Source organism: Diuraphis noxia, unplaced genomic scaffold, assembly GCF_037042655.1.
Source record: "Diuraphis noxia isolate RWA-SAM2 unplaced genomic scaffold, SU_Dnox_SAM2 contig0001, whole genome shotgun sequence".
Taxonomy (NCBI): domain Eukaryota; kingdom Metazoa; phylum Arthropoda; class Insecta; order Hemiptera; family Aphididae; genus Diuraphis; species Diuraphis noxia.
Window position 1 is genome coordinate 46,790,179 of NW_028301711.1, and position 27,518 is coordinate 46,817,696.

Genomic DNA, 27,518 nt, shown 5'->3' on the forward strand with positions numbered 1-27,518 from the left:
CAACAACTGCGTCGTATACAGGTACGCGGTGCGACCTCTTGTTTTACCGATACAGTAATAATAATAGCCCGACGACGACGACGACACTTTATTATACAGCACGCACACGAATGAAATGATTGTAATAGTTTTGTGGGTACAGTGAGGTACCTATCGACACCCCATCCCGAGCGGGGACACCCCTTCCACCATTTCCTCTCTACCACAACCTCGTCCGGTCGCGGTTCCCCCGACCGCGGTATTATACACGGCAGCAATAATGATATAATAATTATACATCGTGCCCACTCGGCGTTTCAACTTTCTTTTGGTAACGTCTAAGAGTCTGCGGCGGTCGGCGTTCAATACACGAGCACCAGACCGCCACAGTGATCAGCGCCGTCGACAACAATCGCGCACACGCTCCACACGCACACGCAAGATTTGTCAATCGGTCTTAGACGCGCGTTCAACAAAAATATTACGTCGTTCATACACGTTTTATTTTAAAGCCGAGGCGCGACATCAAGAGATTGATTTCGACGGTCTGAAGATTACATTATTAGTTGTTGTTGGTGCGAAGTTCCAAGATGCCCAAGTACACTGCCTCAGGTAAGTTATTGAAGCACCAAAGCGTGCTGTCTGTTAACATTATTATACCTTTTTTTTTATTTTGGCTGAAACTTAATTTCTCTATACTACCTTTGTGCGTCGGGGGTTTAATTTTTTTAATTTTTTTAATTTTTTTAATTTTTGTTGCTTGTTTGTCCATATCCCTAATAATCATACATCAATACCAGTTCTGAACTCACATTTAGTCTCCATTCGTGATCGGATTCAATAAATTACAGTAATCAACCTCAATCGCACGGGGGACGTTTTTCGGCGTAGTATTTTATAGTGTCATATCTATTATGTTATTATTGTTATACCCTTTACTAAATATTTAAAATAGAGTATAGACGATAGTGATTACTGATTCTCTATAGGATGATAGTTTCAGCTGATGAGATTTACGAGGTATTAATATATGTATAATAATATATTTTATTGAACGGGAGTTTTTTCTTCTAACTTAAATTAAAATACAACCATACAAGGCAATAATTTCATTTGCAGGTGAATTTTTTTCTTTCTTTTTACGAGCTTAAAAATATTGTAACTGAGCAAAGTCACTATAGGTGCTATTGTTATTATAACATAATATAATGCTTATGTGAATTTGTATTGTCCTAGAACAATATTGATATTATTATTGTAGTAGCTAGGTAGATATAGGTAGGTGAATATTAGTTATAAATATAAAATAATACATGAAGAAGTATATAGGTGTATTTCAGATATAACAGGATTTCCATGATTATTTAAGAAACTATGTTAAATACCAGGTCAAATATGTTGTTGTTATTTGACTTTCTGAAATGTACTTAACCTATATATGTTGTCAATAAAATCTAAACAGTATGTTGAGAAATGAAAAGTACATGTAGAATAAGTAGTATTGGAAGTACACAAGTAGGAAGGTACACTAAATATATCAATAATTGATAAATATTTACATAACGTTTAATAAAAAAAATATTGCATTAAATATGAAAAGGAATAACTAAAAACTTTAAATAAATAACAAATAACCGAAAAATAACTTTTTTTAAACAGAAACTGTATTTCATTTATATTATGCTAAAATGTATGGTTTTATCTCAATATTCTTTTCTTATTAGAGGTAGTCATTACGAGTAATATAGCTTCTAAAAATATAAGTTTTATTCGGTTTTTATATTATTTTTTGTTGTGAATGCAATTTACGCTATATTTAGTTACCGTTATTCGTTATAAGACACTAAGATTTTTTTATTTTAGTTCATTTTAAATAACAAATATATATAATCTATTATAAAAATAAGTAATAAATTAAGTGGTTGCTTCTTTGATAATTGTAAAAATTTGTAAAATTGTTTTTGCTGAGCAAACACAGTTTAAAGCTTATATAAAAAAAATATATTGAATAAAAACAAAGTTATGTAAATCTTAGTGGATTTAGAAAAAATGATTTCAAATTTTGTTTTATTATTAAATAATTAATTTTCACTCTAAATTACAAATCTACACAGGTTCTATAATTAATAAATAATCTATGACTATTAAATAGGTAATTACTAATGGGATTTGATAATCACCTAATATAACCTACTTTTAGAGGGAAATATTATCAACATTACAATATATAATATATTTAAATATTAAAGCGTTTATTACGTGATGGTAAGTTTATATTTATAAATGGGTTGTCAAAACGTTCTTAAACAAGGTATTTTATGTGATTGTGTAACGAGCTTAATTAAAGTTATAATGTTGATTTATATAAAAAACCAATTTATTTTACTTTTTAAATGTTTTTTATTTCATTTGAATCATTACCAATTTATTAACTGTCAAGAGGTATTATTTGTTTAAATGTTTAATTATAAATGAATAATCATTTTAAATTAAATTTTGCTAGTAAAAAACTGTTTAAAATTTGATTGATGGCTAAGTTTTTTTTCTAATACGGCTAATAGCAGTTACTGGTTATAGACTACTGGTAGTAGTACATTATGATTTAGCATCGTTCTACACACTTATATAGTAGTATAATTAATAATTCGTAACTGCAATAGAAATATAATGTAAATAAAAAATTGGCTTAACCGTTTTACCGTCAATATATTTTATATTTTGATCTGAAATACTAGAAATATTGTGTTCAATATGATATGAATTTTCAGATTAACCTTTGAATTTATCATAATTTTTTTCAATTAAAGTTGGTACTTTCTACAATACTATAGATTAATACTTAAAAAGCAATAATTTTATTATATAGGTATACTATTACTAGGTAACTACATTCGTATATTATTGAAAATATCTAAAAAAATCTAGTAATTAGTATTTGCTGATTGTCCACAAGAAAAAAAAAATAGATTTTTTTGTTATCAGGATATAACAGAAAAAAAATAAATATCGTAGTATTAATTATACTTTGATATTTATTCATCTTATGTTTACCTCATATTTATATTTTTATCTACGATGGTTGTTTATAATGCTTAATTTAAAAAAATTTGATAAACGAAAATTTCATATAAATGTTTAAGGAATTTATAAAACTGGGAATTGGGATGGAAGGTGCGTGTAACAAACCACTAATTAGTGGAAGTAAAATATATACTATCATTTCAATTAATCTTACACAATATTATTACATAATTATGTAATACGCTCGTTAAAATTAATTAATATCTTCTTCATTTATTCATTTAAACATGAGTATAACATTAGAAGAAAACTAAATGTTATTTATTCGAAAACGCTACATAGTTTAACAGCATTATATTTTATGATTCAATAATAATCGTTCAAATAAGTTAAAGTTGATTCGTACCTGTTTGTTGATTAAGTATAGAATAATATTATAATATTACAAATGTAAGTTTGTATAAATAGATGAAAATTTATTATTATTATTGGCTATTCCTTATGCATTTTACTAATTATTAGAGCGCAGATTTCTATGCATTAAATACCAACCAAATATGCGCTAAAAATCTTAAATATGCACCAAAATATTAAAGTATGCACGAAAAATAAAAATATGCATAAACAAATTAGCAAAAATACCTTTAATTTTTAAACATTTAATTAATAGTTACAATATATTTAAAAATAAATTCTTAACTTGGTATACGTATTTTATTTCCCCGATTATTGATCTAAGGTCATATTTGGGAAAACCGTTTATACCCCTATGCCTATTCATTAATTTGATATTAATCGAAACTAAAAAAAATATTCTAATGTTATTCTAATATATTTTTCAAAAATGTCTAAAAAAAAAAAAACAAAAAATCACAGAGATATGCGCTAAAAGATTAAATATGCAATTATAATTGTAAAATAAGTCCTTAAAATAGAAAAATGTCGAAATATGCAAAAATATGCGTTAACAATGTTTCATTTTTATACGATCAATCAGAATAAATATAAAAATGCATACAAATCTGCGTTCTACTAATAATTAGTAAATAATAACTGATAACTGATAGGTACTGACTTTTTCATAAACAGAGTATAATATTATATATTATTCTGCTATTACGTATCAAAAATATTATTAGAAGGTTGGAACTCTTAAGACATTTATATAATAATTACAAGTAATTAACCATTATTCTCCATGACGTAAGAACTTCAAAGGATTTTGATTAGATTTGTCATCGATTATGTAGTAATAGGTAAGTACCCACCATTGTGAAGACATGGCAAATCTATCTAATTAAATCAAACGTTTCATTTATGCTTAAAAACAAAATAATTATGTTATTTTTATATAACTAAGTAGGAAATTTAAATTTAAACAAATTTCTGCGATAACTATCATAAAGTATGTAAACATGATTAATATGTACAACAACCGCCTAATTTAAATGTAAGCTTTTGGCTTAACGACCACTCCGAATTTTTTAAATATAAATAATAATATGATTACTCAAGAGGATTCATAACAATGCATATCTATTACAACTATTATAACCTAACGTAATAACAACATCTCATTCTACAGATTAAAATCAGTTTATACTTACAGATTCCAAATAGAGGAGATTTATGTCCGTGTGATGGAGAATAATTGATGCACCTATTGCTAGGTATTTAATAGCATTTTAAGTCATTGAAACGCAAAGACTATGAACAAAATGTATTATTCAACATTACGGATTTACAAAACGAAAATTGTAAAACTATTCTTTATATTTATTATTAATAACAATATTGATAATGTTAGTTTTATCGACTCATTTTTATAGTGGGCTTATGTGTGGTAATGCAAATATGAATATTATATAGGTCATATAGGGTTCTTCTGAGATGAAATTTAAAACTACATATAAGTAGTGTAATTGGTCATGTTATGCAGATTATAAGCAAATACAATAGACATCTACGCAGAGGCTGTTTAATTTTAGAAAGTGTAATTAAGCAAAAATAACATAGAAATAAATTTGCGAAAATATTAAGGTACATGCGTTTTGTTTTAGCTAAATGATAATTAACATTAACACATTTATATTATGATTATCGTGCGTGAAATCTCCTCAATGGTAAAAAATATGGCCATAGGTAATTTTAGATTCATCATATCATACAATTATATGATATAGGTACCTACAGTTATATTGAGAAGCCATAAAAATATTTGTGAATTTAATTATGTAACAATATTGTAAAATTAGCAAAAGTAGAAAGCAACAAATCACTCTGTCGTTACCGAGAAAAATAATTTGAAAAACAAATACATATTTTAATGTATCATTTAGCTACCTGTAATTTACTGCAAGTATACACACATTGAAATGGACAGTGAATCTTAAACTAAAATATATTAAAATAAACGCTAAAAATATACCACTTTTAAGTAATGCATTTTTCGACCGCTTTTATTTACAGGACATAGGTCTCAAAACATATTTAAAATTAATTTGCGGTGAATGAATATTTATATAATATATATTTTTTTTGGTGAATTTATGAAACCGTATCTAAATATTTTTTTTTTTAATAGAATTTACATGCACATAGATTTTTGGTATGTCATAAGTCATAACCCAGCAAAGAATGTGTAAGAAACTATATAGAACGCGTTTTATTTTTCTTAAATAAATTTCTTGTAATAATTTGTTATATTAGGTACACCCACACGCCACACATAACAGCAATGGGTTAATATACTCATATTTACTTATATTCTGTATAAACATTAAAAATACTTTTAATTTTTTTTTTTTTTCGTAAGAAATATATTATCGATTAGATAATATCGATTTAACACACCATTAAAGTTAATACTTAAGAAAAATTAACTGAAATATCAAAATATGTTATATTCTTATAGTTGAGTTAGGTAAATGATATAATAGTATCATTATTATAATTTGCTTATTTATTAAGACATACATTTGCAAAGCGTATACTATACTGTCTATACTGCAGGTAAAAATTGAATAGAAATCTTTTTCATAAACTACGATATCTAATAAAATTACATAACAAAACACTCAGCATCTAGCGTCAATATAACAAGTATTTGATGAGATTCTATAAATACCTATTATTTATAGGTACTGGTTGTTGAACCGTAATTTCTATAAAAATATTTAAAATATAAATATATATCTCTCATCTACTCATCATAGTAATTGGTACTAATTATTTTAGATTTACTATCAGTACAAATGTACGTTTTCGAGATAAATCTCTTTCTAAATTTCATAATCGTTATTTAAATGCACCATACGTACTATTATATAATTTTAATATTACGTCATATTAAAATATCTTTTTAGTTATTAAGAAAATATTTCTACAGGTATTTCACATATTATTAACTATATTATAAGCTATTCAATGGTTAGTTTAGATAAGACACCTTTATATAGTATTATAATTCTAGAAAATTGTGGCTGTTGATGTTTGAAACTTGAAATAAATTTAAATTTACTTATGTATGGCGGCGTGATGGTCGTTATAACCGAGTAGGTATCCGATTCTTTGAAATATTTTCAATAACCTATTATTTAAAAATAAATTATTTATTATATCGTTAGTATAAAATAAAGGACAATTTAGAAATCGTATAAATATATTGTTTATGCAGCAAACGTAATTTTATGACCATTAAAAACAATTCTATATTTTTTTCAGTAGATGCCTACTTCATTCATTTATCCTGGTACATATAAACATTATATTTTTATGGATAAACAAAATATATATTAATAATCTTAGTAAAAATCTTTTATTCTAATCCACGAATCATTACACATAATATACTACGCTTAACGTGAAAATTAGTAATTTATTTTTATTTTTAAAAGAAAGTATGTATACCTATAACTTTTATAATAGCCCCTTGGGTCATGATTCATTTCTTCACATTATTGAATAACATATTTCTAGATACATATTATCATAAGGTGTGTATAGTGAATAAACAATTTATGTTTTACATCGATAATAAATCAAAGTTGCCGAATTTAAAAGACCTACGATGAACCAATCTTGGTGTCTATATATGTAGGCACTCGTTTGTAATAATATGTTCATGTCCTCTACTGTTATATTATGCTTTGAAGAATGATAAATTAGGATTGTAGACAGTATAATAATATTGTGTATTAGTGAATATTCTATTGTTATAATATAAATACACTGTAAATTTATTGTACATCAAAATATGAAGAGTACATACATAAAAAAATACAAGAAATACAAGTATGGATGTAAACTATGATCAAATTTTGAAAATGGTTACTAGACAAAAATAAACGTAAATCATTATAATTAGTTAGGTTTTTATACATGTAATAACATGTGTAATGATTTGAAGAGGGACTTGTGATGTAAAAATATACTATTTAAGCACTCTCATCTCCCCAGAAAAAATAAATTATAAATTATAATAACGCGGATTTCCTGTAATTGACGTAGTTATACGCAAAAATGCAAAAATGCAATATTAATAGGTACTTACATGAAATGTAATATTTAACTAATTATCTACTGTTTACGTAGTTACACATATTTTAAGTTAACTACTTACTTTAGAACTTTGTAGAGGCCTAAGTATTTCATTTTTATTTTGTGTAGGTCTGAAGGCCTGTGTCCTCTAATTATACCTCTATTTATGTACCTCTTACAAGTGTATATTTTTTGTGTCATGCTCATTCGTATTTTTATTCATGAATACACTTTTGACAATATAAGTATCAGTATGTCCATGTGAATCTTTTAAAGTGGCTGAAGTCCCTCGAAGTCACGACGATTATATTATAACTATGATGTTATTTAAATATGTTATAATATAATTCATGGAGAATAGAGAAAGCTGCACGCGTTGGTTTTATTTTATAAAGGTACTCAATTCATATAGGTAGTTTAGCTTAAGATATTTGTACGGTTTAAAACAATAAAACCGTATAATAGGTAAATGTACCTAATATTGTGTACATATTTTTAAAATGACAATTAACTTTGTTGGTCATCAATCATCAATCCTAATTTTCTTTACGTTTTTTGCTCTATAAGATAATTGAATTAAGTCTTTAATATACCAATCTTAGTATACAAGATAAATATTATTCAACATCAAAATTAAAAAAAATTCTTATCAACTTTTAGACGTGTAGAAAGTAATGTAGATTGTATGTAACTATTACAAATTGGTAGAAAAATAATGTTTATTACAACTTTTAAATCTGGCTTATGCCTGAATTAAAAATAACCAGAACTAATCGTAAGATCATAACGTTCTAGAAAATTTATGTTTACAAGAACTACTGTTTATAGCCTAGAACGTTTTTGATATCTTTTTAAAACGATCATAATTCATTATGTCATTATAAGTAGATTATATATGTTATCCCTACATCGAATAATTTATATTTACACGCAAATATGCAATACACTTCAAACGTTATATCATTTATATTATCAGTTTATTATTATTGAATTCCTGTTAATGAGTCAATATTAATATCGTTTTTACTTATTACTGTTTAATTTATTATACAACAGTTATAGGTATAGGAAATTTTTATAAACATCTTTTCTAGGACAGTATAATTGTGCCAATATAATAAGGACACGCGGTAATATTTGCAATGCATATAAATACGAGTATAATACAATTTTTCGAAACATTCTATCGCATAAAAGTGTGGAAGACTTGAATTATTGAAATATTACGTGCGTTTGTGTGTGAACGATAATTTTTTTTTAAACAGCGTTCTTAGTGACAATTTTCAAACAGAAAACTGAAAAACGCTCTACGTGGATAGGTTCTTCAAAAAGTTCCAAATACGAACCGATATCTCGTAAGCCATCATTAGTGAGCTCGACCCAAATCGAATGTCTTCTATAATAATAATAAATAATTAAATGGCGGAGAAACGTCCTTGATATTTAATAACTTATTATCTACTACTGCGACACGATTGTTTCCCTAACCGTGGAATATGAGCACATAATTTCTGTATTATTATCGACTACACTTGGCTGGTATTTCTAAACGAGCGTGCGTGTGTCCGTTGACAGAGTTTGGAAAGAACTTCGTTCATACGTTCACGTCATATTTAGTGAACGATACGCGAACTTCACTCGTTTCTTTCAAAACGAACGTGAACGACGTTTAGGTATACTTTAATAAATTTAAACGATTTTTAAGACGCTCAATTTATATCCAATTTAACAAACATATGTTTAAAATAAATTGATTAATAATATTATATAATATTTTCTCATTATAATTCCTATTATAGAAAAAAAAAACTTAATGTACGCATTAATTTTTTTTAAGCCAACGTTCAGAACAACATTTTCCGTTGTATTAAATTATACTATTATTACTACAATATTATTGTTGATATCTATGTACCGGTGATAAACCGGTATTTCTTACTCGGTATCCGGTAACACGATTATGTCCATTGTGCGTGCCCATACGAATTACGAGCCCGGTAAGGATTTCATTGAATAACACGCGTGACTCGCGTCACCCCGAGAGACTTTCTCTTGCCGCCAACGAATGCACGCACAATAATATTATATTATTACAAAATCGTATGCGTACATCATTATGTAGGTAGGTACCGCGCGTATGGTGTATGTTATATGGGTAGGTATAATAATGAGCGCGCGCAATGATAGTTACGAATGTTCGAAAATTGTCCGCATTAGGCGTTCCGCCAGTCCGACAGTCATCGTCTTCAGTGGTTTACGTTATACTTTTGAAAATATCTTTTTCTTTTTCGTCTTTCGACATTTGCTATTTTTTGCAAATAATTTTATCGATACCACGTGATCTTTGGCCAGTGGCTTCTACATTTCATGGGCTGAGAGTAAAAAAGTTTAATGTCAACATATTTTATGTTACCTACAAGAGTGTGCATTTTTAAGGTTTATTCAAAGACATAGAATCTTTTCGCTTTGTGTAGGTATCTCATTCATTATTACTAGTTTCAAACTATTTTCTAGCTTAAAACATGCGCTAATGAAAACTTATAAGGAATATTTGAAAAAGTAAATTTCGAAAAAAAAACAACATAGAATCTTTTTATTCTTAGACCATGATTTCACGAATTCGCATGTGAGTCGGTTCACAGTTGTTGTGCGTGCCTATAGACACATACACCCCCATTCGTTACACTAAGAATATTATAACTATAGTAGGCATATTATTATTTTGTTTATTGTTTTTCTCTAGTCTCTATTCTCATTTGAATCGACAATGGGTGAAAGTAAGTGGGAAACACGATCAACTATTTTATAATATATATATTATATACATGATTCTTTGAGCGATCTTTACGACCAGTTGGTTCTAACAGAGATCAGTATAACGACCGCAAAATATAGGCCATGACCGTCGGGTCACATCCCACATGACGTTATATTATTATTATATAATATTTTTATATTCGGTTAATGTAGGTTGTGGTACCTGCTTAACCACTTCAAACGAATTCAAAATAAGCAAATCATAACGCAATTAAAATTACAAACTCTTTATTTTGCCATATATGTATAGTATTGTATTTTACATATTGTGGCTTAATGTTTCACCGCATAATTATAATTTGTACTTAATAACTATAGCTTGTTATCCAATCGGCAGGTACATCTAAAATAATTGGGCTGATAATGATTCTCATTAATAATATCAAACTAATTTTCTATTATTGTCAATAACTATAGGTAGTCAATGCAATAAGTACAGAATACAATATTTATATTTTCGTATTATACTCTGCGTGTTAAGTGAAAACAGAATAACTCCAGTAACATATGATCGTTGAGAAACAGCAAAGAATGTTTTCCGCAATAAATCAAGTCATAAAAAACCGCGTAGGTATACAAAAATAATTGATCAAAACTTGTGCTGATACATATTTTAATCTTACATCTAGTATAGGTTGAACACTGTTAAACTATTTTCAGTTTTGGACTCAAAATGGACTTATCCTAAAGTAAATAACGTTGAACTAAGCGAAAAATTGATAATTATGTAATAATATTAACTTATCGTTTAGAGCTTTTTTACTTAATACCTAACTTGTCGTAGCTTAAAATCACATAATATTATTATTTGTATTTTTAAAAACCTGTAACTCCAAGTTTATCAAGAAAATAACTTTAAATTCATTTAATTATTAAAAAGTTATTATAAAATAATTTTAGTTTAAAAATAAAACAACTATTGAGTTTTTAAAAAATCATTTAAAATCAAAATAAAATAATCACCGTATAGCTTTCACCAAACTCATCATTAAAATTCGTTGTCAGGTCGACATATCAAATTATAATATTTTTTTTTTTTTTTTTTTTTATTAATGAAAAGGCTTCAACAGCTTAGGTTATTAGCCTACAGAAAGTTATAACAATGTAAAATTATAAATGTTTACAACTTATTGTTTAAGTGTATATAATAAAAAAATTTGTATATAGCTTCTGTGTTTTCTTCGCTGAGGGCAAGTTGGAGAGAAGATGAATTTTTGAATATTTTCCGAGCTACGGTGTATTTTGGACATCTAATGACAATGTGGTCGATCGACAGGTCTACGTTGCAAGCGTCACATAGTGGAGCGGGTTCCTTGGTGATGAGGTATGAGTGGGTGAGATGAGTGTGTTCTATTCTGGCACGGGTTATAATGACCTCATCCCTTCCTTTGAGGTTACAGGGGAAATTCCATTTTTTTATGGAAGGCTTGATATTTCTCAGTTTATTTGAGAGAGGAACGCTGGTCCATTCAAATTATAATATTATGATCTCTAATTGTAATGATTATTAACCAACGCCCAGAGCGCGTACTGTCAAAGTTCAAACCTTCAAAGTATATAAGTATATTTTAAACCATGCGTTTGATCGTATTATCATGATAATAAATGATAAGGATAAACTATAATGACTATAAGACCATATTATTCTTAACAATCTTAACAATATTAGTTAAGTAATTAAAAATAATATACTAAAATATCATCATTAACTAATTTGTAAAATGTGACTTAAGTTTTTGTCACGTCAATTTTTCTTCAACCTATGAACATAAGCCGTAGTAACTTCGTTATTTTCTAAGTGATAATATATTTGTGATTTTTCTTAGTATTTAACTTTACCCTGTTTTTGTTTACCCATATCAAATATTTTGAACTTACCACATATTTCATTATTTTAAATTGACGTCAAATATAGATTTTAATAGGAAATAAGCTATTTTTACATTTAAAAAAATGGGTATAAAACCATTATTATACAATCTATATAAAAAAAAATTCGATTTCTACGAAAATTGAGTTATATTTTTTTTCGATTAATACAAATTGATAATTGTGCAATGTTATTTAATTCTTATGAGTTAAGACTGTAACGAAATAATAGGTTGGTAGTGAAAGTTAAAGCATTAAGACAGAACTACTTTCATGCTATTATTAATAGTACGATATTATCATTGGTATTCACTAATTTATAGAATTATATCTAATTGAAAATATATATCATCTGAATATTATGATGCTCAACGTAACTATATAGAAAACATATTTATGACATTATATTCTGATATAATTTCTAACTTGAATATATGATTTATCGATACAGTTTCATATTCTAAGATGTTAATTAATAAGCTAGGATTTTTTAAGTACCATAATAATTATATTTTAGTGTTAGACAAAATGTTCCTGTCATCAAATTTGAGGGTGGTTTCTGGTAAACGATTTTATCTGATTGGTAGTTTTGAACTTTGGAGGTGTCTAAAGTAAATAATTTATCCGGATTTTCAAATTAATAAAAAAAATTAAAAATTAGGTGGGAAATGGAAATTCTTAGTGAAATCGATATTTTATCCTTTTTATGGAACTAAAAAGCGAAAACCATAGATTTGCAATAATATAAAAATATTATGATATAATACGATATGATTTTTGAGCTTAGACATTAAATAAAATTTCCTCGATACTTTTCTTACAAGTTTATTATTAGTTTTGAATTTTAAAAGTTGACGAAATCCGTCAAAATTATGACTCGTGAATTATTTTGTAGGCGTCATATTAGATTAATAAAATTATCAGCACACCATACTATCTAGCATTGAATACGATGATTTATCTCTGAATTCATATTTAAAACATTTATTAATTGACAAGTGACTTGCTCAATAACTAGGTGCTTTTATTGCAGAGCCTTCTAATTGCCCATTTTATATTAGTTGTATTACTTACTCGTAATATTGAATTAATTTGGTACCTAGAAGGCTAGAAACATATTTAAGTAGTGTTTGTGGGCTTGTAACAATGATCATTGCACAGTAAGTAGGTATACAAATTATTTTCATTCATCTAAACTCAAGCCGATAACGCAAAAAACAAAAGTTATTTATACATTTGATGTTGATATAAATTATAATTTAAAACGCATTTCCTAATTAATTGATGGAATTAGGATTATTAAATTTAAAAAAAAAAATTAATTTTTTCAACTATCTACAAATCTTAATTTTTGGGGAAAATGTTTGGCAGTCACTGGGGACCAAAAAAAGGTTTAGGTGAACACGAGCGCACTCTTTTGCTCATTTATATACATTTTAAATGTATAGAACTATATGTAGATTAATATAGTACTTTGGTCTAAATTATTTTGTTTAAAATGATTTTTGATATATGTTTCCTCTAGTTTCATTCGATAATTTGCATATTAATAATTTTGTATCTAACAATATTACAATAACTAACATGAGCATTGAGCATACGTTAATTCTACATACCTACAAATAATTGTTTGCAAAAATATTACGCATTGCTAGATTATAATTATATAGTACTATTTAGTTTTTGATCTTTTGTTGTCAAGTGTCTCGTTTCATGAATAATTGTGGTTATATTCGCTTATTATTCGCTATACGTTTTAGTCTTACAAAACATAATCATAATGATGAGTCTAAATAAATTATGAGAAATTTTCTTTTTGGTGATTATATATTAATACGAAAATATATATCGTTTTAAACCTTGGAGATAGAAACCTTGATAATTAGTTTAAAAAGTGCTCTTTTCTGTTTGCTAACCACCGCAAAATATTAAAGATGACGAATAAAATACTCACCTGTCACTCAAGTACTGAAGTATTTAACCATTTGGTTACTAGCAAATTAATGTTTTTCATGTATAATTTAATATAATAATGTAATTAATATTATATACGTAACCCAAAGATTATTAATAATTTATTTGTTGTTTCAGAAATGGCTTCGTTCGAAGAAGGTTTCTTAAATTATAAGCCACCTGTGCTTCCAGATGAATTAAGTCATCTTCCGGATCGAGTCTCCAATAGTTTTGTTGGTAAAACCATTTTTATTACCGGTGGATCGGGATTTCTTGGAAAGGTTTTAGTCGAAAAGCTTTTAAGAAAATGTCCAGACATCGAAAGAATTTATTTGCTACTCCGAACAAAAAAAGGTAGCAATCCTAAACAAAGAGTGGAAACTATTTTTTCATCTGTGGTAAGTTTATAAAAAAAATAATGATTTATTTGTTATTATTACCTTTTTCTCATTTATATTTTCTTCAATAACTGGATGCTTATAAAAAGGTTTTTGAATTAGGTACATCCGATTACTAATAAAGTAATAACTTTTTGATGCTTTACAATTTAATAATATTTTATAAAGAAACAAAGATTTTTGTTTTTAATATTATCCACCTAATTATCCAAAATTAAACTTGTATAATAATTAGAGTACCTACCTATATATTTAGTGTAATATACAGATATACTATATTAAATGAAGTAAATAGATAATATAATATTAATATGTATAATACCTACTAGGTACGCCCTACAGAATATATTTTACAAACAACAGCTAAAACAGTAATTTACTTTCTATATTTATTTTAATTGATTCATTCGAAGAACAATAATGATGTATAATGTTTTAAAATCTATTCAATTGGTTAAATTCTTCATTAATAATCATATAACTTTGTTTGAATAATGAAAACAGCACATATTCCAATAGGTAACATACAAATGTAGATGAAGTATAATAAAAATACATTTTATTATATTTACAATTAATAATGTTACTTGTTCTAAAAAAATGTATTGGTACAATAAAAAAAAATACTATAAATGAAAACCTTTATATTTCAATATAAAAATATTGTTATAATATAATGGCCTACAAGCAGTACGTATTCGATTTCTCCTGTATGGTATTGTCTCAAAAACCAAATAAATAAAAATATTTAATTTAATAACTACAACAGCTAGCCAACATATTTTACAGGTTAATATTATGTACCTCTCTAATCTATTAATATCAATGAATTCTCTATTTCCCTAAATATTAAAGGTTATATAATCAAACATAATAAGTAGGTAGATACCTCATTAAGAACAAAGATTACCTTTCATTTCCTTGTTCTTTTGAATAATTTAACACAATATAAAAACATTCAAAAGTAAAAATAAATTGTTTAGTTTGAAAACCACTTTTGTGATTTCAAAAGTTATAAAATCTCATTAGTAATAAGTTATTACCAACAACAATTCAAGCATAAATTAAATCTCTTAATCAATACATTAAAATTTATAATTAAAAATTAAAAATGAATAAATGTTTAGTGTGTATACAGCTTAAACGTATTAAAAAATCTCAATGTTATACTACTTACTGAAACAAATAAATAAATATATTTTTTTTTATTTTCTCATTATTCACCGATAATTTATATCTAATGATTGTTGAAGATAACTCTGTAAATGATAAAAGCTATATTTTTTTTTAGAAAAAGTATTGATATGTTTTTTGTCTATCACAAATAAAATTCAAATTGGAAAATTGTATTTTAATTTTTAATTTTAATGCTTTATATTCATACACACATACATTTTGATAAATGTACATAATATGTTAGATGCTCATGTTTTTGATTAATATAGCTTAAGCTTAAGTGTCCCAGAGATCAAGTTAACTATAAACAAATAAATAAATTGTATCAACATAATCAACATAAGTAACTTTTGAAGTAGTTTTTTAATGGGCCCTCTAATCAACCATGTATCTTTTTACTATGGTATTACTTAATGTATTTAGTGTAAACGATTGTAAATATTTATTTTAATAATTATAACAATACAACTTGCCATCATAGTCGGTGACTGAAGGCTAATAAAAAAAAAAAAAAAAAAAACAATACAACTTTTTTTTAAATATCTAATAAGAAACATTTAACTAACCAAGGTGGCAAGGTAGAACAATTTAACTAATTTTGTAAACAGTTCAATAATTTAAAAATGTACCTACTAATAAACTCAACGATAAAAATATTTGATTTATAACTTTAACCTTAAAATAATCGATTAGGTAGCAATGAAATATATGACAATAGAAATCCATATGTAACATGTGTATTAAAAAAAAAAAATAAATAAATAATAATATACAACATACCTATGTAAATAAAAGTAGGTACTTATAGTATATACCACTACTAATGAAGTAAACTATCAAATAGATAGGTCTTAAGAGACTAAAACATAATTTGTAATGTTACGAAATATTTTTTTTAATATTTGCTCAATCATTCAACAATAATTTATTATGTTTTGAACAATTTTAACGAATCATTCTTGTTGAATGTGTAATAATATAGCCTAATACATATTATTATGATTGCTGTTAGTCACACATAATAGTAACACAATTTATCACATAATTTTCAACTTATTAGCTGACATAGTTTAACAGTTAATTTTTACAATCTATTATTTTCATTAATAATCAAGTTCAGCCGTTCTGAGCTTCGAAATGAATTAGTAATCATAATAGGTAGGACCTAATACAGTTGATGATTAACTAAATTCTAACTTTTAAAAGTTTAATATTTTAAATATATGACAATTTATTTTGTTTTATGATTTTTTAAATAAATTTATATAAATTTTTATTTTTTTTAAATTCAGAAATATATTTATGGTTGGAAGACTGTTACCCTGGACATTTTATTTTGAGGGGTTTTGACAATATAAAAAAAAAGCGGGTAAGCGGATGTCGCTCTGCTGTGCAGTAGGTTACAAGCGGTGATACTCGTTTGCGCACAGAACACAATTTTTTACCTGCAAACTGAAAACTCGTTTGTGTACATCGAAAACCGTGAAAACCCGGTTAATACTAATTTTGACATGAAAAATGACGACTCGTTTGCGTACAGCTATTAAATTCGACTTATATTATTACGTGTGAGCAAATTTCGATAAGATACACGTAAATTGATTAACTAGTGTGCGGTTCTAAAGAAGCATTACATTAAAATTAATAAAATAGTAAATACAAACATAACATAGAAAAAACATGACAAATTTATTTTAAACTAAATTAACAAAAAAAAAGAAATTTTTAATCACACCAGTTATAAACAGACAGTCCTAAGCCTGTAAAAGTGAGAAGGAAAATGTTTGAAAACAATCTTAAACATTATTTTTGTTAAGAGTTTTAGTAGACTTTTGCTATACTTTATGTACGCAAACGAGTCCTACGTTTTGGGTCATTTATCACAAGTATTAAAAATTCGTGTGCGCAATCGAGTAATACATTTGTACGCAAACGAGTCGCAAAAAAGGATAAATGTGCGCAAACGGGTATCGCCCGTTACAAGCGGGTTACTGTAATGGATGGAATTAAATTTGAATCCAATGATATTATATCATTGCATACGAAAAATGATTCTGAGTGAATTTTATCTGTCTAGGATATATTATAGATTATTAAAAATTTTCAAATGTCAGATCTAAAAAGAAAATTTTTTATGAATTTCTAGCTTAAAATAATTTGCGAATTTTCGTGACATTTACGTATATTGACAAAATTCAAAATTTGAACGCTTGTAAAAAAAAATTGTGACTATGTATTTCTTTTATTTTTCAACTGATATTGTAAAAATATGTTAAGAGCCTTGTATTAAATTTTCAAATCTTAGATATAAAATGAAATTTTTTTATGAATTTCTAGCATAAAATAATTCACGACACATTGACCTCCCCAAAGTACCAACTACATTCACTTTCTGATCGAACAAGGTACTGAAAATCGAAGCACTTTTACTGCCCCAAAACGTGATGACAGACACAAAAAAAAAAACACATCATGGTAAAATCAATACATTCAACGCTCCGCTCAGAATCTAAAAATAAAAATATTTTTTGTTTTAATACTCTCTTAACGTTATTCACTGATTTTAATGATTTCGTACAATTAGTATTATACTTTGTAATTTATTACCATAATTTTATTTATAATATTATCTTTAGTAAAAATACATTAGCCGTATGAAAAATTTAAAGCGATTTAACCTCCTCTAGCCCCTATTTTTCATATAAATTCGTACTACACATTTTTTAATGTACATTGATGTAATACAGAGTCGTGAGAGGTTTAACCCCCAAACCATCACTTCTATATAATTGTGATTGTAATTTTTATTATAATATTAACTTGTTTTTTAAGTAATAATACTTTTTTATTAATCAAATTGAAATTATTACTAGGTAACTATCAGTCTGTTATTATTTTATAAGCTGAAAATATATTTATATTTGGTATGAATATGAAAACTATTAATAAAGTATTTATTTTAATGAAGGATTTAATTAAATATTTAAAATTTAATAAATATATTTAAATCCTTATCAGTTGTCTGACGTACCATAGCTAATATCAGATTCTAGATAATCGATTGTCGTCGACGTTAAGTGATAACTAGAAAGAAATCTAAGAAAAATATTATTTTATAAACATTTTAATGTATGTATATAGTTACAACTTACTATCTAGCTATAATAGTAAGACTACATTTTGTATTTAGTAGGTATACACTTCAACACTTGTACTTGGGAATTACAATTAAGTATAATAAGAAATAAAGTTTTTAGCTTTAGTTGATACCTATCTTATCCTTCACTTTTCGAAATACGTTTCACGTATACGTTTCACATATATTGACAGATATATAGATACTTATTTGTCATTCAGAGAATCTAATAAAAATCCAAATGAGACTATCTTTTATAAATAGGTACTTCAAACAATTTTGGCACCAAAAGTCCAGAGTTCGTATTGTGACAATGACGCATCTATATTTTTACATGCATACATATATTCATAGTACATACATATTACATATATACATATATCTACTTATATACTTACATACACACACATACCTATATTTATACATATAACAGTCACAAATATATTTTATAATTATCAATTAGATGAACAAGATAGGTAATGAAATAAATAAAGAATACCAAAATCAAATAATGATGTGGACAAATTATTAGACACATATAGGTGTTAAGAAATTTTAATTTCAAACATAGTTACGGCAATCAACCACTTTATTGTATTATACCGAAAAATAACTAAAATAGTATGAATATGAATATGTATAATAAGTAAATAAAAACAACCGTATTCACAAATAAATATTTAATTGTATCCTGGTTTTATTATTTAAAATTCAATTTATCCTAAGTTTTATTTTGGAGTCTCCCGAAGCAAGTAAATCAATAAATATATGTTCAAAACAAAGTAAAAAGTGTTTTTTCTAATTATCAAATAAAAATTGAAATACACCACGTTAACTTTAAAATAAAAATTCTATAATAATTAGGTACCATAGATAATACAATATTTTCTTTTGTAAATAAATTGGTGCTTTTTTAATGTGGCTTAATTATACATTTTATTTATTTTGAGTTCTACTCAGTCCTCTCAAAAATAATTGAAAATTATACTTACCTAGTAAAAATATTTCAAGATATTTTGTAAAATAACTTTTTTTAAATAGCCCAATAATATTTCAACTTTGAATTAATAAGATAAATGTTATACACTTCACAAGAATATAAGTTATTTATACTTTTAAGTTTTTAACTTAATAACAATAAAAGGTTAGAAAATCTTAAATACGAATTTTCTATGGAAAAAAAATCATAAACATTCAAAAATTATTATAACACACAAAAAAGGGATATTTATTATTTTTCATATTATCCAAAAATTATTTTATTTTTTTTAATATTAATATTTAATTTTAAATATTAATGTAAGTTATCCAACGTAAAGAAAAATTAAATTAAAAAATCGATAAGTATGAATCAAAATAAAGATGACCACGATGAAGTGTGAAAATTCTATTTTTAAATTCACAATTTTCAAGTCCCGGTGATAACATCTATAATTTTAAATAATTTCTTTTATAGATATAAAGATTTGAAAGTTTAATAAAAAGTTATTTGTATTACCTGTATATTATAACTATATCTTTACCTGACTTAATTTTATAAATGTTAAAAGTTATAGATGTAGCAGAAGATATAGTCCAAAAATTAAAATTAACCATTGAGTAAGGGTAAATTTATACAATTAGTTATATTTTATTATAGTTAATAATAAAGTTATAAATATTTACATGTTTAACATTAACATAAGTTTTGATTTTAACACTACATAAACAATTTAATGAGAATATTAGTGAACTGAGATTCAAACCTATAACATTAAATAAAAAATTATATAACACTTCTATCGGATGAGATTTTAAATTGTAACCTTTTTATCTTATTTATTTATTCATATCTATAAGAGATCTAATTCCATAGTTCACCCACGGCAATGATCTATTTCGTATATGTGACAAAATATTACTTGATGATATTTTCGAATGTCTTGTTAAATTTTAATCACACTTCACTTTGATTAATCATCTCAAACAAATTATGCTTTTAAGCTACGATAGGTATTTTATTTGTTTTAAAGGTTTTAGTTATTCTATTATTATATGATTGGTAAATTAATATATTCATAATTATTATGCACGCTTGTTAATCACCACTATAATAATATAGCTGCTATATTGTAGCACAATACTGCGGTCAAGTCATGATAATACATTTTAAGATAAATGAGGGTAGTTAGATAATAGTCATTAAAATTAAATCAAACCTATACATAATGTGTTTTTAAAATTTGACCATATATTAGATCAGCTCGTAATGTTGTACATTTAAAAAAAGTGAAAAACCAGTTCATATTCATTATTTATTTATTAGTTTATAGCAACTTCAATAAAAATTTGGTTTTAGGTTCAATTTATTATTATTATTACTTGTAACGCGAATGTATATGATACTCGAATAACTACGATCAACACATGTATTACGTACGACCTCATTTTTAACAGCCACCTTACATTATGTCTGTTTCAGTTATTCGACTACCTAAAGGAATTACGGGGTGTGGAAGTGATAAATAAAGTATACCCGATCGCCGGTGACGTGAGTGAACCAAATTTAGCCATCAACGAGTCGGACCGGCGTTTATTGGCGGACACCGTGCAAATCGTTTTTCATGCCGCTGCCACCATTCGGTTCGACGAGGCGTTGAAAAAAGCCGTCTTGCTCAATACTAGAGGCACGAAAATGGTATTGGAATTGGCCAAGGAAATGAAAAATTTGCTGGTACGATTTTGAACATGTCCATATTATAACATTATGTTTGATCATAACAACATAATAATATTATTATCGTAAAAACCAATTTGATTTGCACCATGATGTTATACACAAGTTTAAAATCTACACAGGTATTTGTGCACGTGTCGACTTCTTACTGCCATCTGGACGAAAAAGTGTTATTCGAAAAAGCATATCCGCCGCCAACCGATCCACATAAAATAATCCAAAGCATGGAAATGTTGGACGAACCTTTTGTTGAAACGATATCTAAAGAGTGGGTTTTTGTAACGAACGATTTAATAATCGCATATCACATCGATAACCATAAATATGTAATACATATTCATCTACTTTTCCAACAGGATTCTTGGAAGTTTCCCAAACTCGTACGCTTTCACGAAATGTCTTTCTGAACATTTAGTGGTGGAGCAAATTGAAGCCGGTTTGCCTTGTATAATCGCTCGTCCATCCATTGGTCAGTGTATTTATTTTAGCGTTGCGCTTGTGATTTTCAAATTCCCATTGATTTTTGTTTACACCGTTTATGTCTGTTACCGGTACAGTCATACCAATATGGAAGGAGCCTCTCCCAGGATGGACAGACAATATCAATGGACCGACGGGCTTGCTGATAGGTGCCGGTAAAGGAGTTATCCGCACAATGTTCTGCCACAATCAAGGTTACGCTGATTATCTACCAGTCGATATAACCGTGAATGGTATATTACTGTTCACGTGGAATTATATAGACAACAAGTAAGTGAAAAAAAGACGAATACATAACTAAACAGAATTATTGTAAAATCGTTTAAAATATATGTAATTGGGAAAAAAAACTTACCTTTTAATACTTATTTTTGATATTGGAATCCATTTTGAAATAGAGAACTACTTGCTAAAAACATATTCATTCTAATATTTATACAATGTATCAATCATTTTTTCGCATAAATCATTGACTGTACTCTAATTCTTATAATATCATTATATAATATTTCAGTTCATATTTCCTTATCGACATTATTTATAAAACTAACCATCATAGTACATACATATACAAATAGTTTTAGTACAATGGTACAATGTATTAATACATAGTATGCAATCAATAAATTAATGTAACATTTATGTTAATTTTTAATTTTAATTACTTTGACTTAAATTTAACTTAACATTTTTTAACATTAGGTACACTGTACACAAGATTATTTTATAATCAGGTATATAACGTAAAAAAAACTCTTTTAAAATATTGTTTTTCTTATTTCAGCGATAACACCAGAACGATTTGCCATTTAACTTCCAGTCAAGAATGGAGAGTAACATGGCAAGAGATTATTGACATTGGGAAAAGTATTGTCACTACTGAAGTACCATTGAACGGTGCAGTATGGTATCCTGGTGGCAGTATGAAGAGTAGTAAGCTGGTACATAATATATGTGTGTTTTTTCTACACACTATTCCAGCTTACTTCTTAGATGCTGTTATTTATATGTCTGGCAATAAACCATGGTAAGGATAACATCGACGTATTATAAAACATAAATTATATTTCATATTTTTAAAATAAAGTAAATTGCATTCATAAAATGTGTTTTATTTATTGACACTAGATTTCTACTGAGCAGTTTAATTTGTTCAATGTTTTCAAACAGTAAACATTCATAAGAGAATAAGACATTCAGTATTTTGTTTTTTCTTCAATCAAAACAAAATTTCAAACACAAACAGATTTTAAATCGTAGATTAATTCCCAATTTATTATTTTTTTTTTCAAAGTCTGGTACGCATTCAAGACAGAATTAACAAAGGATTTGAGGTGTTTGAATACTACGCAAACAACCAATGGGAATTCAGGAACGAACATGTCCATTATATGAGAAGAATTATGAATCAACGAGAGAAGTTTGAGTACAAGATTGATGGAAACGATATGGATATTAGAAATTACTTCAGAGATTGTATTATGGCTGCTCGAATTTATATTTTAAAAGAAACTCCAGACACACTACCTAGAGCTAGAATTCATATGAAAATGTAAGTTTTAAATATAATCGAATTATAAAATGAATGTTTCTTTCTAATTGTTCTTTTTACACAATAAATAAGCAAAAATACTTATTTGTATGATGTTTTACAGAATATTAAGTTCGTAATTAGATATTTAATTGTAATGTTATATTATTAAAATTAATACCTATTACCTATCAACTATATTTATTATTGTTTTTTTGTTTCAGAATGTACTTTGTTGACATAATCGCCAAAATATTGTTTTTCGGTTTACTGTTATGGACTTTATTCAAATGGTCTGATACAATTATTGCAATTGGACTGTTATTATTTAACTTTGTACGATTATTCTTCAAGTCAATTTTTTCAGTAATCAATAGTGACACTACTGTTGGACCGATATTGAACAAAGAACTTTAATCTTTCATCTTGTGGCATTTTTGTTATGTTTTAACGATAATAAATGATCTTGATTTATAGTGTTCCGTATACAACATATAAAATCGAATTAAAAACAATGCATGCATACATTTACCGTTTATAAAACTGATAAATCAATCACACTTTGGTTATTTTTAATTATATTTTGTAGCTTTTTACATAACAATTCAACAATGGTTTAAACCATGAACCAATATTGTTAGTTATTTTTTAAGTAAAATTACAAAGTATTTTATTATATTTTTATATTATTTAAAATAATTTTTTTTTATTATTACTGTATAAATGGTTCCAACAGTATCATTAGGAATATTACAAATTATTCTTTATTATCTATTTGTTTAATAGAAGTACCTTCACAGGCTATAACTAAAATTTAGTAATATAACTTGTTAATAATTCGTAGATTAATTTTGTATTTTTTTTTTTCCATAAAAATTATATTAAGATATAGGTATTAGATATATTATGTATTTTAATTTTAATGAACAATTATGGTACTATAAAATGTAATATTATACAAAATAACGCATTTACAATATTTTTTATTTATTTATGATATAGATTTAATTATTCTTGAAGTTTTTGGATTACGAACATTACGAAGCAAAGCATATTGGCTTAAAATGAGCTATTAATTCCTGAATGAGATTTTCAATTTAATTAACTTTATTTTTTTTTAACTTGTTTTAAAATATTTGCACTCTATTAAAAAGCTTGAAATTTCAATACAATGTTTCTCATTAGTTCTTATTAAGAATTTTTATTTTAAGCTTTTTAAAAATATAAAAAATATATTGGTACTATTTTTATTGTAATCATTTGAAGCCGAAATTTTGACAAAATTAGTCAAAATCACAAAAATTTGAAAATTATTTCGTAGTTATAAATTTATAAAATATTCAATTTTTCTAAATTAGGCTTGTGAATTTAATACAGGTTTTAACATTATTATAATATATTGTGAAAAATGAAAATTCTAAAAAAATGTATAAGCACAATTTTTTAAGGACAGTAATATAAATATAATATAACACATCAAAGACCATCTCCACTCAGAATAGTTTTACAGTACAGTATACAGTATACCATTGAATTCAAATTCAACATATCCATTAATATAATCCATACTCGATATAATACTGTGCGCAGAGTTTTACCCAACTACCAAACTATTTTTTTGTATTAGGATTTGAAGTATAAGCTTAAAAAAATCGAATTGAACTTTTATTTATTACGTTTTAAATATCGTTTAAATATATAGGTTTAATTGGATTATATGTATAATATAATATAATATACATGCGGGACGATTCCCCAAACTTGCTTTCACACCCAGTTTTCTTTTAATAAGAATTTATTCATATTCTGATTTTCATAATTCTTAAATATGCTTAATGCTAAAAGAACATAATTTTAATTTTATATCACTACTTAAAGAGTATCCTGTAGTGATATTTTTTTTTAAATGTATAGTCTTTGAAAATGGTTTCACAAATTTATATCGTAGATGTAATATAGAATCTCATGTTTATTATACTTATACCACTTTTGTAAATTATTAATGTTGATGGATTGATATAATTCACTAAAATATTTAAATCATCATAGTCCTCGCATCTTCATACTTTCAAACCTATTGTCATGGATCCTTAATGAAACAAAGTATAACTCAAAATCAACTCATTCAAATTTTAAGTTTTAATACTGATAATACATCGAATTATAAGAAAAATTATCCACTAAATAATATATAGCAAAAAAGAATGTTTTCAGATTAATGAATGTGTTAAATTTGAATTCAATATATTCTGAGCGGAGACGGTCTATCAACCGAAGATATTACCTATATATTATACTTATAGGTACTAGTGTCTATAAAAAACAAAGTGTTTATGAACTTCTTAGATTTTTATTTTTCAGAATCTATCAGTTATATCGAAACTTGTATTAAATTCTTAAGCCTCGTTTAAAATTTAGCATTGTAAAAATTTACAACTACAAGATAATTTTCTAATTTTCGTGATGTTGACGAGTTTTGTCAAAGTTTGAACTTCTAATGCTTATAATAAAAAATCATTGTATTGTGTATACTCGTATATCTTCAATAAGAACTCATAAGGAAACTTGTATTAAAATTTCAAGTTTATCGACAGAGCGATGAATGTAAGATTTTTATATAAAAAAAAGCTAAATGAAAATATAGTATTCCATGTTACAATAAATAGCTTACTTTTAAACCTATACTTGCCTATACTCATAAACTAAAAAAAGGCAGAAGAAATGCTTATATCTCCACAATGTGCATTCTGTAAGAAATAAAAAAAATCTCGAAAATTCAAAAATATGACCTTTAAGCATATTTCAAAAATAAAAAAAACAATAATTGAAGAAGAAAAGGGAGATAGTGTACTTGATGAAATACTTGTTTATAAATAATAGGTAGTTATTTTGCTATTAAAACGTTTATAACTTTAAGTAAAGCGGCAATTATTGTTTAAAATACAATTAATTTAAGTTTATAATTTAAAATGTATTTTAAAACCCTTTCTTGATTTAAGTGCAGACTGTGCAGTACTTCAGTTTGACCATTATTTATTTTTAGTGAAATTTGACCTTACCCATACATTTGTAAATTTCGTTTTGTTATAAAAATATATTTGAAATTGAAATCTTTCCTTACCAAATTCTACTTCAAAATCATTTGTATAAATATTCACTAGCTTGAAGCTTAATGTTTTGTAAGCCGCTCAATTGATTTAATATATTTTGTCAAGTCAGAAATAATTAAAATGTGTCTTATATAAATACATTCAAAAAGTATGCTACTTTTATTTCTTTAGTTAAATAATATTTATAAACTCATTATAAGAATAAATGTTTCATTCTTAATTTTTTCTATAATATTATAAACTATAATTTTACTAACAAGTTCTTCGACAGAAAAAACAAATTTATACGTTTGGTTTTAGTTTTTCCAATCTAATAATATATATCAAAGACACTCATATTATTATACTAAGCTTGATTGGAAAATTTTCAAAACTTGTAACATAAATGTATTATTATTTATATTAAATGTAAGGGACATCACGCATGACACATGACCATAAGCATAACTAGGGTCGATCTTTTTTTTTTTTTGGGGGGGGGGGGGCTAGAATTTTACAAGTTACACAGGCTTAATTTTTAATTTATATTTTTACAAATTATTTGGAGACTGGATAAATATTTGACGGGCTCATCCCCCCTAGCCACCATCTAATTGTGTCTATGCACATGACCAACCGATATTAATATTAGTTGAAGACTTTTTTTCATTTTTCCCAGACGTTATTAAAAGAAAGACAAAATCAAATGATTTTATTTATTGGATTTTAGTTTATTTTTCTTTGTACCTATTTAAAAGCATTTATATTGAAATGCATACTTAAATAAAAAATCTATAATTTCAAATCTCCAACA

General features: G+C 26.0%; 1 protein-coding gene across 1 annotated transcript; it reads left to right on the forward strand.

Moving 5' to 3' along the window:
* Window positions 1-310: 310 nt before the first annotated feature.
* Window positions 311-26,278, forward strand: LOC107171614 (fatty acyl-CoA reductase 1). Its single transcript, XM_089216926.1, has 9 exons — window positions 311-591; window positions 14,317-14,576; window positions 21,350-21,601; window positions 21,727-21,872; window positions 21,961-22,073; window positions 22,162-22,354; window positions 22,869-23,111; window positions 23,379-23,636; window positions 23,840-26,278. The coding sequence occupies exons 1-9, from the start codon at window positions 570-572 to the stop codon at window positions 24,030-24,032; spliced, it is 1,680 nt and encodes a 559-aa protein (XP_089073052.1). The 5' UTR covers window positions 311-569; the 3' UTR covers window positions 24,033-26,278.
* Window positions 26,279-27,518: the final 1,240 nt, after the last annotated feature.